Genomic DNA, 12923 nt, shown 5'->3' with positions numbered 1-12923 from the left:
CTGGGCGACAGAGCGAGACTCCGTCTCAAAAAAAAAAAAAAAAAAAAAAAAAAGATCATCGTGGTTCATCGCTAAACAGGCTCTCAGACCTTTGTCTCCCAGTGGGAAGCAGGTGGAGGTGATTCGTGCAGAACTTTGGCCTGCAGGAGCAGCTGCATCTCTTGCGGACAAGGCGAGAAAGGCACAGCAACCCAGCTCCATCCATCTTATATCTTACATAGTTCCAAAAATAAGTTGAGGTAGCTTACAAGTTACCCATGATTCCCTTCAGGACATTCCCTATGAGGGCATTCCTGGGAGCTCCAGCTGTAAAATCCAGTAGGATCCATCACAATCCCAGCCTCCTCCTCAGGCCCTCACAGCATAGCATCCAGATGAAGAACCTGGCAAGGTGGAGTGAAGAACTACTGAAAAGCAGCCGCGTTCATCTCCTTTCTTCAAGAGGATCACGATCTTAGGGAGTGTAAATGTCAGGTGTCCATTTTTGTATGTTTTTCTGGAAATGTTTTATATTTGTAAGGTTCCGTAGTTTCCACATAGGCTTATCACGGAAAGAACTCTTGGGACACAAAAGCAAAGCCAAATATAAACTGTCAAGATCTTAAATTTACAGATAAAAGAGGCAAGAGTTGTAAAACAGGAAAATCCACAAGCATCTATTTTAGTTGTAATTAAGAATTCAGGGCCGGGTGCAGTGGCTCACACCTGTAATCCCGGCACTTTGGGAAGCCAAGGCAGGAGGATGGCTTGAGTCCAAGAGTTTGAGACCAGCCTTGGCAACATAGGGAGACAAAAAAATTTTAAAAATTAGCTGAGCATGGTGGTGCACCTATGGTCCCAGTTACTCAGGAGCTCAGGAGGCTGAGATGGGAGGATCACTTGGGCCCAGAAGGTCAAGGCTGCTGTAAGCCACTATTGTACCACTGCACGCCAGCCTGGGCAACAAAGTGAGACCCTGTCTCAAAAGAAAAAAAAAAAAAATTCAGTCAGCCTTCTTCACTCAGCAAACACGCCTATGGAAATGGTCTTCGTATCTCTCTATGGGTTGCTAGCCCTACTTGTTGCCAGTGTTGAACTTTAAGCCAAAAGAAATACATTATACTCATAAGCAATTGAGAACTATTCTTTATTGAGATCCAAGGTATCTCAAAACTAGCAGTCCTGGGAGTTTGCAAGAGTTTCAGGCAAAAAATAAGATGAGCTTATTTAAGTGAAGACAGGGTAGAATAGCTGTCTTATTTTTATTTTTATTTGAGACAGGGTCTTGCTCTGTTGCCCAGGCTGGAGTGCAGTGGTACAATCCCTGGCTCGAGCAATCCTCCCACCTCAGCCTCCCATGCAGCTGGGACCACAGGTATGCGACCACATGCCCAGGTTCTTCTTTTTTTTCTTTGTAGAGATGGGGGTCTCTCCCTATGTTGCTCAGGCTGGTCTTGAACTCCTGAGCTCAAGCAATTCTCCTGCCTTGATCTCCTGAAGTGCTAAGATTACAAGTGTGAGCCACCACGCCTAGCCTTCACTTGCCTTTCTTTTAAACAAAATTAGTAAAAGGGAACTGAAAGGCAGTTTGAGGTAAGAGGTAAATTTATTTAGTATTTAAAGGGCAAATTTAGACAGACTTCCTTAAGGTATATTACAAACAAGTCATCCCTGACCTCCACCAACACACAGAGTCACTCACACATAGTATAGTACTATAACATAGCGCACCATGGTTTTTCTTTAGGATATGACTAGAACTCAATGCTATATCTGTGTGTGTGTGTTTAATGTATCCAGTACCTCATGCATGAAAGAAACCTGTCATTCCTGAATTCAGGTAAGTGACAACGAAGGCTGTTTAAGCTATTACCCATATCATTGTCTACTACCCCATTAGTAGCTTTTCATTATATAACAGGAAATAGGCTATAAATATATTTCTCCAATCTGATGAGAAATTGGTATCCAGACTATAGCTTATCATGTTAATATCACCAGATACAGTGTGCCAATAAAACAGCTTACATATTTATCTGAACAATACTCTACTGATCTTACCATTTCTCCCATCTTGATCTCTACCTACCCACTGCCTGGGCCTATAGCTACCAAAAATGACTTACAACTCCTTGTTAATAGCTATTACATTTCAGAGGCCTTCTGGGAGGAAGCCCTTCAACCCCGTTCCCTGGGACGCCATTGAATGAACCTGAGGCTCCAAGTCTCTGGTGGTTTCATATGTTCCTGGGCACCATGAGGGTTGCACAGAGTCAACACAAACTCAGTAGTAATACTGTTGCAATCTGTTTAATGTGGCAGCACATGAATGTTATCTCTTCTGAATTAAGACTGTATGTACATCTTCAATGCACAGAAACAGTCTCTGAAGTGAGATCACAGAATGCACAATTTGTTTATCAGTAATATTACTAATATGGGGAAGGAAGGCATTAGCAGCCCAGAGAAGAGAAAGGGCACGGGGAAGCCACTCTCTGGAGGGACTCTTAGCACCAAGGTAAAGGCACTAGACCTTCTCTGCCAGCACATGCTAATAGTTACCCCAAGCACGAGTGCTTCTATAGTTCTTTTTTATTTTGACAGAGGGTCTTGCTTTGTTGTGCAGGCTGGAGTGCAATGGCTCAGTCATAGCTCACTGTGGCCTCCAACTCCTGGGCTCAAGCAAACTTCTCACATCAGTCCCCCAAGCAGCTAGGACTACAAGCGTGCACCACACACTCAGCTGAATTTTGGGGTTTTGTTTTTTGTAGAGATGGGGTCTGACTTGTCCAGGTTAGTCTTGAACTCCTGGGCTCAAGTGATCCTCTTGCCTCAGCAGCCTGGACAAGACAGTGAGACCCCATCTCTACAAAAAACAAAACTCCAAAACTCAGCTGAGTGTGGTGGGATTACAGGTGTGAGCCACCATGCCCAGCCCCTACCAGTATTGAGGATTTAAACCCACGTGGTTTTTGGCAATATAAGAAAACCTAAATCCTTTAAGATGACCTTTAAGTCACCATATCTAACAAGACTGCATCCTTCCCTTGTCTATAAAATTAATTCCCAGCAAATCCCATTCCAGGTGAAGTTTCATAGGACATTTAAGAAATGTACTAGAAAGCAGTCGGGCACAGTGGCTCACGCCTGTAATCCCAGCACTTTGGGAGATCAAGGTGGGAGGATCACTTGAGGCCAGGAGTTTGAGACCAGCCTGGCCAACATGGCAAAACCCCATCTCTACCGAAAATACAAAAAGTTAGCCAGGCATGGTGGTGCGAACCTGTAATCCCAGATACTTGGGAGGCTAAGGCGGGAGAATCACTTGAACCTGGGAGGCAGAGGTTGCAGTGAGCCGAGACCACGCCACTACACTCCAGCCTGGGCAACAAAGCACGACTCTTGTCACTCCCACCAGAAAAAAAAAAAGTACCAGAAGCAATTAACTGTGCAAACAGGGCCCGGATGATGCTTTGCAACAGGAACTGACAAGTGCTTACAATGTGCCAGGCCCTGTACAAAGCATCTTAGATGATGTGTTTGAGTAATTCCAGAACCGCCCTCACGAGGTAGGTACCAACAGTGCTCCTATTTCCATGGTGAGGATGTGGAGGCAGGGAGGTGGGTGAGGCTCTGCGCCACAGAGCTGGGGCTCTGCATTGTGACCCCTTTGCCATATGCCTCTCAAGGCACTGCTATCATTTCTGTGGACTGTAAAATTGACTGTATTACAACACTGATGTGGACCTAGGGAATTAAAAATAATAAAACCAAGGTCACTGGGAAAAATACTGCTCTGCCAACATCAGCAGGGTTTAGCACTGGCACCAGTGACATGCAGCATACTCTAGAAGGATCCAGTGGAGGAAGACAGAGGGGAAAAGGGAAGGAAACAAATGGGAGAGGAAGAACAGAGATAGAAGATAAAGAACAAGAAGAGAAGGAAAAATATTTTCTTTTATTTTTTTAGACAGAGTCTAGCTCTGTCTCCCAGGTTGGAGTGTAGCAGCATGATCCTAGCTTACTACAGCCTCTGACTCTTGGGTTCAAGCAATTCTCGTGCCTCAGCCTCCCAAGCAGCTGGGATTATAGGTGCCTGCCACCACACCCAGCTAATTTTTGTATTTTTGGTAGAGACAGGATTTTACCATGTTGGTCAAGCTGGTCTTGAACTCCGGACCTCAAGTGATCCGCCCACGTAGGCCTCCCAAAGTGCTGGGATTATGGGCATGAGCCACCACCACGCCCAGCCAGAAGAGGAGGAAAAAAAACATTAGGTTGGTGCAAAAGTAATTGTGGTTTTTACCAACCTAATGTTTTAGGAAAAAGAAAGTCTAGGTCAGACATGGCGGCTCATGCCTATAATCCCAGCTACTTGGGAGGCTGAGGCAGGAGAATCGCTTGAACGCAGGAGATGGAGATTGCAGTGAGCCGAGATTGCGCCACTGTACTCCAGCCTGGGTGACAGAGACACCGTCTCAAAAAAAAAAAAGAAAAGAAAAAAAGAAAAAAAAAGAAAGTCTGTAGGGAAGGGTAGAGCCCAGGCATTTAGAAGAAACTCAATGAATACTTGCTGCACCAACAGAATAGAGGCTCACCTAAGGCTGGTGCTGTATGACCATCCTTCTTGAGAACTCTAAACATAGAGTGCTAAAGCTGTGACAGAAATGGGAATTCCAAGGAAGTTCAGGCAAAAACTTGTATAAGCAATACTTCCTCAGGGTAGAAAAACAAAATTCAACAACATAGAAAGGTATAAGATAAAAAGGTAAGTCATTAGCTTCCAACCCGACCCTCTCAGGAGGTCCCCTGAATTGTGTGTCCTCTCAGAAATACACAAGCATGCATACATTTCCCTCTAAACACAACAGTATCATAAAGGGCACACTGCAACTTGCATCTTCAGCCCAAGGGTCTACCTGACAAATGAGCTCACAAAGGATGGCAGAGACCTGTGGCACAGTCTGTTAAGGCTGTAATTCATATTGCAACACCAAGATGGCAAACTTATTTCCTTTTATTCTGTGGAACGTCACTAAAGTAAATAGACATGAGCATGATTTAAGTTAATTTATACATGATGAGAATTAAGGCTGAAAATGACTTCCGGGGAAACTCCTACTATTAGTTTCTGGGCAGGGGCTGACTTCTCTTGGCTTCCTTATGCTTCCTAACTCCCAGTGGGCCTGAATAGACACTGGCCAGACTTTCAAAGTAGCTTCTTGAAGATGGATGAGGATCTGGAAGGAAAAACAAACAAGAAATAATGTTTTCTCTAAGCACTGAAATGTTTCCTGTTCCTTCCATACTGCACCATTACCCACTCACATTGCCAAAGTTGTTAACATTTACATCCTTTCCCACCACCAGCTCTTCTAGGACATGTCCATAAATGGACTTGAATAGTGTTCTAGCATCAAACTACAGTTTGCTTCTACTTGGACCTTAAATTTCTCAAATAATGCAAGAGCTTTTGTTTTGTACTATGACCATTTGATATCCTTGTCTTTTCCAGCTTTTTCTAGTTTTTCTCAGGTGCTTCCCCATCCTGTTCCACACTGGATTTGTAACTCTAGGTCATTTGCATGCTTATCAGAATGCCCCTTCACTAATGTGCAAATGAGGCTTCAGTTTCCCAAAACTCATGTCTTCCTTTTTTCTTGGTTAATTCCTCATTTTGCTAAGTACATTGCTAAATAACTTCTTAGGAAGAGATGTGGGGCGGCAAACCCTCGCATGTCTGAAAACATCCAGATAGATTCGGTTAGGTGTGAGCACATGTTGAAAGTAATCTTCCCTGTGACCTTACAGGACACTCCTCCATTGTCTAAAAGCTTCTTATTGCCAATAAGACGGGTGTTAAGTCTAGTTCTCATTTTTTTCATAGGCAAGCCACTTTTTTATTCTCTGGAGAAAGATGTTGGGATTTTCATGTTCGACATTTTTGAAATTTCAACAGGACGTGTCTAGGAATATAAGTGCACACTGCAGCTTGCTTCTTCAGCCCCAAGGACCTGCCTAAGGAGAGACACGTCCTGTTGAAATTTCAAAAATATCAAACAATGCAACGTCACTCACTGTAGTCGGTACTCAGGGCCCTTTCACCTAAGGCCCTAAGAACTTCCAGAATGGTCCTGTTTCCTTCTCTTTTCTATTATACTTCCTAAGACATTTACTAACTCTTGCCTTCTAACTCCCTATTCAGAGTATATAGACCATCAGCTGTTCCTGACCTGCAATGTGTCATCAACTCTGAACCCCAAGCCTCCTGGGGCTTCAGCAGAGGGAGTCTAATGCCTCCTGTAGTTTCCTCTGTAGTTTATTGGACAGCAGTTTTCTCCCCTACACTGTCAACCTGTGACAAGCCATGCTGCACTTCTTCCAAAAATGTGTGGAAATATAAATATTTCAACTCATTGGTTATTGCCAACTCTCATTCCTATCCCCTCTCCCCTCAGGGAAGTCTGAAAAGAAATGTTTTGAAAGCATTAGAATGTGATTTTTTGCAGCGTCAGTTTGAGCTCTATAATTCATAAATAAGCTACATAAGGAAAAAAGCAAAATTCTTACCCAGTAACAACTTACCTGTTTAGAATAATCCATTCACCTGTTCTGTTTCAGGGTCCAAATCAATATCATAAAAACAGGGCCGGGTGGGGAGTCCAGGCATTGTGCTCATCTAGGATGTAAAAAAGCATTACAAATAAACTAAAGCTGGGCACAGTGGCTCACGCCTGTAATACCAGGTTGAGGTGAGGATCACTTGAGGCCAGGAGTTCTAAACCACCCTGGGCAACATAGTGAGACCCCCACCTCTACAGAAAATAAAAAATTAGCTGGGTATGATGGCATGTGCCTGTAGTTCCAGCTACTTGGGATGCTAAGGCAAAAGGACTGCTTGAGGCTAGGAGTTTGAGGCCACAGTAAGCCATGATCATCCCACTGCCTGGGCGACAGAGCGAGGCCATGTCTAAAATAAACGTAAAGTCATCTTTACTTTCACTTTTCCTTCAGAAAGAAAGCCCAAGGCACAAAGATAGAACATCATTTTATGGTTGTCAATAAAGTGGGTACTCTTCTTGTTACATATTAAAAATCAAGTCACTAATCCTGTTAAAAAACTCAGACTTAGAAACTGATCCCAGGCAGGCGTGGTGGCTCATGCCTATAATCCCAGCACTTTGGGAGGCCGAGGCAGGTGGATCACCCAAGTTCAGGAATTCAAAACCAGCCTGACCAACATGGTGAAATCCGGTCTCTACTAAAAATACAAAAATTAGCTGGGCATGGTGGCGTGTGCCTGTAATCCCAGCTACTCGGGAGGCTGAGGCAGGAGAGTTGTTTGAACCTGGGAGGCAGAGGTTGCCGTGAGCTGAGATTGCGCCACTGCACTCCATGCACTCCAGCCCGGGTGACAGAGCGAGACTCCATCTCAAAAAAAAAAAGAAACTGATTCCTTATGTCCTTCTGCAAACCAAATGCCAGCCTTCGTGGTCATCTTCCATGTGGTCACAAGCAGTAGCAGGAGGTGTTTTCACCTTCACCTTACACGCATGAGTGCTGGGGAGTGCAGGAGTTGCTCACTCACCTCCTCAGCTCACACTTTGCAAGACCAAAAGGAGGTGCGGGGCTTGTCTGCTTTTTTTTTTTTTTTTTTTTTTTTTTGAGACGGAGTCTCACTCTGTCACCCAGGCTGGAGTGCAGTGGCCGGATCTCAGCTCACTGCAAGCTCCGCCTCCCGGGTTCACACCATTCTCCGGCCTCAGCCTCCCGAGTAGCTGGGACTACAGGCGCCCGCCACCTCGCCCAGCTAGTTTTTTGTATTTCTTAATAGAGACGGGGTTTCACCGTGTTAGCCAGGATGGTCTCGATCTCCTGACCTCGTGATCCGCCCGTCTCGGCCTCCCAAAGTGCTGGGATTACAGGCTTGAGCCACCGCGCCCGGCCGCTTGTCTGCTTTTAAATTTTGTTTTATTCAGTCTTGCTAGCTGAGCTGCCCATGTGATTTTTGCTTCAGCAACACGACGGTAGGAGTTAGTATCCTTTAACTTGGGCCAAGACACTTTTGTACATAATCTAGACGGTTTTATAATCACTATTCTTACTGGCCCAAAATGGCCTTCTAAAACTAAACTTGTAATGCTTACAAATTATATTTGTACTCACTGCTTTTCTAAAGACTCAGCTTTGACAAATTTCTACTTAGATGCAAATATGTATGGCTTGCAAGTGAAAACTCAGTATATTTTTATCTGTAACAATGTCCTATATAATGAATACACACAAGTTCCAAATTAAATCTAGACAGGAAAACAGCTTAGGTTACTTCTAAAACTTAACTATAAAAAGGTTATTAAAAAAGAATGAGTCATCTTCTGTAACACAAAACATCATCAATACTTTAGAAAACCTCATTCTGACTGACTTCTGAGTACCAGTCAATATTCCCCAAAACATTATAGGGATCTGACAACTGGTTTATATTCTCATATCGTGTAAGAGGTAAGGAGGTGCTAGGTGTGAGACAAGTAGGAGAAAGGAAAGGATGGGTCCTTAGACCCAGCAGAAAAACCAGAAGATGACATTATAAAGATAAAAGACACATGCCCATTGTTGTAGACATACATGTACATGTCAGCAGAAAACCCTAAAGATGGTTCCACAAACAGCGATGAGTAGGATTTTTGATATTTTCACTTGTTCCTCAAGAGGATTTTCCCTCCTAAACACTGGTCACTGATAATCAGAAAATACACAAAAAAAGAAAATATTATGTGTACACACATGTATGAACTTAGATATAAAGTTCTGAAAAGAAGCCATCACACTTTGAATTCATATAGAAAATATTCAAATAATCTGAGTCCTGTTAAGGCCCCAACGGCAACTGGAAGGTGTTAGAATAGTGATTAAACCATTTGATCATGTGTGGAAACATCTTGGTCCAACTTAAAGTTGAAGGCCTCTGACGCATACTTTGTTCTAAATGAGAAAGTCTTGAGTTGGGCAGGCTGTGTCTCTCTCCACCTTACAGCCTGACTCTTACTGGCCTGACTGCTTCCAGATTTGCTTTCACCTCTACTGTTATCCTTCTCTTCATGTGAAGATCAAAAGTGACAAGAAAGAGTACAGCTACCCCTCTTTCAGCTGGTAGTTGCTGACAACTTCTCCAAAAAGAACACCACATATTTCTGCAGTATTCAAGGTGCTGGGAAAAAATGGTGGAACATTCCTACCAAAGGGGATTTCTACAAATCCTGGAGACTGATGTACATCATAGCAAAGCTAAGCCTCCTGCTCTCTAGAGGGCTAAGGAGGCAGTGAGATGCAGGCATTTGTGCTAAGCACCACTGTGATGTGATGATGTTGCCCTACAGTGTGAACTGAGGGCAGCAGGGCTCTCACCTTTCATAATTTGCCCAAGGCCAAGATCTGGAGGTGAAAATGGATTCAGCTCTAATGTCCTATGTTTTCAACTCTATAATGCCACCTCCTACCACTTTCTTACCATACCGAAAGAATGACATAAATCTAAAAGGAGATATGTTGGTTTCTTTTCCATGTGTGTTGGTTTAGTTTAATATTTCAATCCTATATTGCATGGCAGTATAATCTGTAGATATAGGATATGGGGCAGATTTAGGGGATAACCTAGATTCAGGATCCATGCTAACCTTGGAACAATGTCAGCCCAAACTATGATTTTGTCCTTAAGCATCCCTCCCCTCTGCTTCCCAAGTGGCAATATTCTTCCTTGAATATGCATAAAATCTGTAAGATAAGAAAGCACTGGATACCTCGTTCACCTTGAAGTGTAAATAAGCAACCTCACCTTTCATATCTCAAGGGTCCCATTTGCATTTTTTAATGGGGAAATTCCTTACTCAAAAATAATAAACCCGCTGAATTTCAGGCATAAGTTCTAGGCCTGTCAGCAAGACCCTGGGGGCATAAAACCTCTGTCCCTACCTCCTAGGGCTGTTGGGGGACTGAGTTAATCTATGTAAGGCTCCCAATAAACATTAACTGTGATTATGTTAGCACTACCCCAGCCTATCAACTGGGATCATCCTAGATTCAGTGAAGGGCATACTGCCCCTGGGAAACAGAATTTTTTATTCAGTATGAGTAGTCATGGCATCATTCTTGAATTGACACCAAGATGGTCCACAGCAAGAGCTATATAGGTCCTGCTTTATAGCTTATGATCCACAGCAATCATAATAGGCGTGATTCCAACTTTCTTCTGGGCAGCGAACTCTGCTCACTTGGCATTTGCTTGATGGTTTCAGCAACACACTTCAGACAAGAAGTGCAGATGCGCCCGCTCCTCCCTTGCAGCACACACTTACTGTTCCTACTAAGGGGTACAGAAAACCAGCCCCGACGCTGGCGCGGATGTCGCGAATGGGCAGAACGAAGCCTGTAGGGACACCTTTTTGCTCTGGGTTGTGAGACAAAGACAAGTGTGTTTTAGCCATGCAGATGGGGAGATTCCCAAAGCCCTGGGGAAAGAAGGGAAGACAAATGAAAAGATGACAACACAGCAGTGACCATCTGGGCCTTGTGATTACATGGATTCTTCCTTCCATTTATTTGAAACATCCAACTCCCTTTATATACATCTCTACCTTGCTGTTCTCCAGCTTATTTATTATGCCAAAAAACAAAAAAAAAGAACTCTGTTGAGTGAGGGAGTTATGTACTCACAACTGTAGTCCACAAGTGAATATTTTATTTCCATCTATGGAAATAACATAAAACCAATTTAAAATAACAGTTTGGAGTAGATATGAGAATAAAATTGGAGAGGGTCAGGTGCAGTGGCTCATGACTGTAAATTCCAGCACTTTGGGAGACTGAGACGGGTGGACTGCTTGAGCCTAGGAGTTCGAGACCAGCCTGGGCAACATGGCGAAACTCCATCCCTACAAAAAACACAAAAATTAGCCAGGTGTGGTGGTGCGTGCCTGTAGGCCCAGCTACTCAGGAGGCTGAGGTGGGAGGATTGCTTGAGCCTAGGAGTCAGAGGCTGCAGTGAGCTGAAATTGTACCACTGCACTCTAGCCTGGGCAATGGAGCCAGACCTTGTCTCAAACAAAAAAACAAAAACTGGAGACATTCTCAATATTTTGGTAAGACATTCTGTATTTCCTCATGGATTTCTACACATTCATATACCGCCTATGGGTAAATAAAGAACCAGGGACTGTGCCGCCTAATCCAAACCCAGAATTTCAGAGGAGAGAAGGCTGCCACCCACAGAAGTGAAGCAATGGGTACTTGCCAGGGTTGGGAGGACCCAGAGATTGTGACTCCAGGCCTGCTTTGCAAAGAGTTGAAAGGACAAACTAACCAAAAATCTACCTGCTTTGTGTAGACTTCAGCTTTGTGTTGAGCTTCGGGGAGTAATTCAATGTCATCTGCTCCATAGATCTTCTGTGCAATGATCCTGATTTTATCCTCGACTGGGAGCTAAAGCACAAGAAAGAGATGGTGACACCATGACTGGACACATGTGAGGACATTTAACCAGGACATAGCCACATTCTAGGTCAGAGTCCCTAAAAGGGGCAGAAGATGGTTTTTATATAAATATATATATATGCAAATAGTTTGAGGTTGATTGGGTTAAGAACACTTTCTCTTTCCTTTTTTTTTTTTTTTGAGATGCAATTCCAGCCAGGCTGGAGTGCAATGGCGTGATCTCAGTTCACTGCAACCTCTGCCTCCCGGGTTCAAGCGATTCGCCTGCCTCAGCCTCCCGAGTAGCTGGTATTACTGGCATGCACCACCAAGCCCAGCTAATTTTGTATTTTTAGTAGAGACAGAGTTTCTCCATGTTGGTCAGGCTGGTCTCGAACTCCCAACCTCAGGTGATCTGCCCGCCTTGGCGTCTCAAAGTGCTGGGATTATAGGTGTGAGCCACCTCGCCCGGCCAGGAACACTTTCTTTTAATATCAAGCCTCAGATTTTATAAGTGAAAATGTCCCACAGAGGTAAAGTTTTTATATCTATATATGCATACATATATATACACATACATGTATTATATATATAGATATAGATACACACATGCATTAATATATATTAAGGTTTTATGTAAGTACATATTTAAAATCTCTTGCTAAGTACATCATAAACAGTATTGCTGACTACCTAAGAATAATTATTTCTTCATAAATAAAAAGTAGATGTTCAGGCTGGGTATGGTGGCTCATCCCTATAATCCCAGCACTTTGGGAGGAGGCCAAGGCAGGAGGATCACTTGAGCCTAGGAGTTTGAAACCAGCCTGGGCAACATGGCAACACTCTGTCTCTTTAAAAAATAAAAATGTTTAAATAATAAAAATTAAAAAGTAGGTGTTCTAATACTGGAGATCAGTCCTGTCAAACCAGATCTGGGGACACTGTTTATGAAATAAGACAACCAATGTCCATCTACATAATTCCCAGTTTGTATATGAGAGGCAGATGCTACCCTTAACACAATTGATTAAGTGCAAACACCAGGAATTAGGAAATAATCATAAAAGCAAAATCACCTAGGTATTGGAAAAAACAACCCAGTGATTTACATGATCAACACGCATTGGGTGTGTCCACTTTCTGTGGCACCTGAAGCAAACAGTGCAGTGGACAGAGACCAATGGTCTGGCTGGTGAGGGCTCAGTCCCATGAGCTGTTTCCTCTGGGGCAAAGCCTTCAGAGAAGTGGAGCTGGTTTCTTAAATGCTGTGTAGACTAGTTCAGGGCATTAAGATTCAGAGAGAACAGCATAGGGAGAGGTTGCCTAAAGGAAATGAGAAGGAAAGCTACTCATGGGTAATTTGGATGAGCAAATTACAAAAATTAGGCAATATATCTGGCTTTATACTCCCTAGCAACTAAAGCTAAAAGAACATATTAGGCAAGTTTTTATTTATTTATTTATTTACTTATTTA

The 12923-nt window shown here is 43.3% G+C and overlaps 1 protein-coding gene across 1 annotated transcript in view; it reads right to left on the bottom strand.

The window, feature by feature from the left end:
• Positions 1-4978: 4978 nt before the first annotated feature.
• The window catches only part of MTHFD1 (methylenetetrahydrofolate dehydrogenase (NADP+ dependent) 1, methenyltetrahydrofolate cyclohydrolase, formyltetrahydrofolate synthetase), a 105156-nt gene continuing 97211 nt past the window's right edge, over positions 4979-12923 (bottom strand). Inside the window, exons 24-26 of the mRNA XM_011978328.1 lie at positions 11347-11454; positions 10332-10484; positions 4979-5219 (exon numbers count right to left, since the gene is read on the bottom strand). Coding sequence (XP_011833718.1) covers positions 5067-5219; positions 10332-10484; positions 11347-11454 — 414 coding nt within the window. The 3' untranslated portion in view covers positions 4979-5066. The remainder of the gene's footprint in view (positions 5220-10331; positions 10485-11346; positions 11455-12923) is intronic.

The sequence above is a fragment of the Mandrillus leucophaeus genome, unplaced genomic scaffold (assembly GCF_000951045.1).
Source record: "Mandrillus leucophaeus isolate KB7577 unplaced genomic scaffold, Mleu.le_1.0 Scaffold192, whole genome shotgun sequence".
NCBI lineage: Eukaryota > Metazoa > Chordata > Mammalia > Primates > Cercopithecidae > Mandrillus > Mandrillus leucophaeus.
The sequence above is the reverse complement of the archived record's forward strand: the minus strand, read 5'-3'. Positions and strand labels throughout refer to the sequence as shown.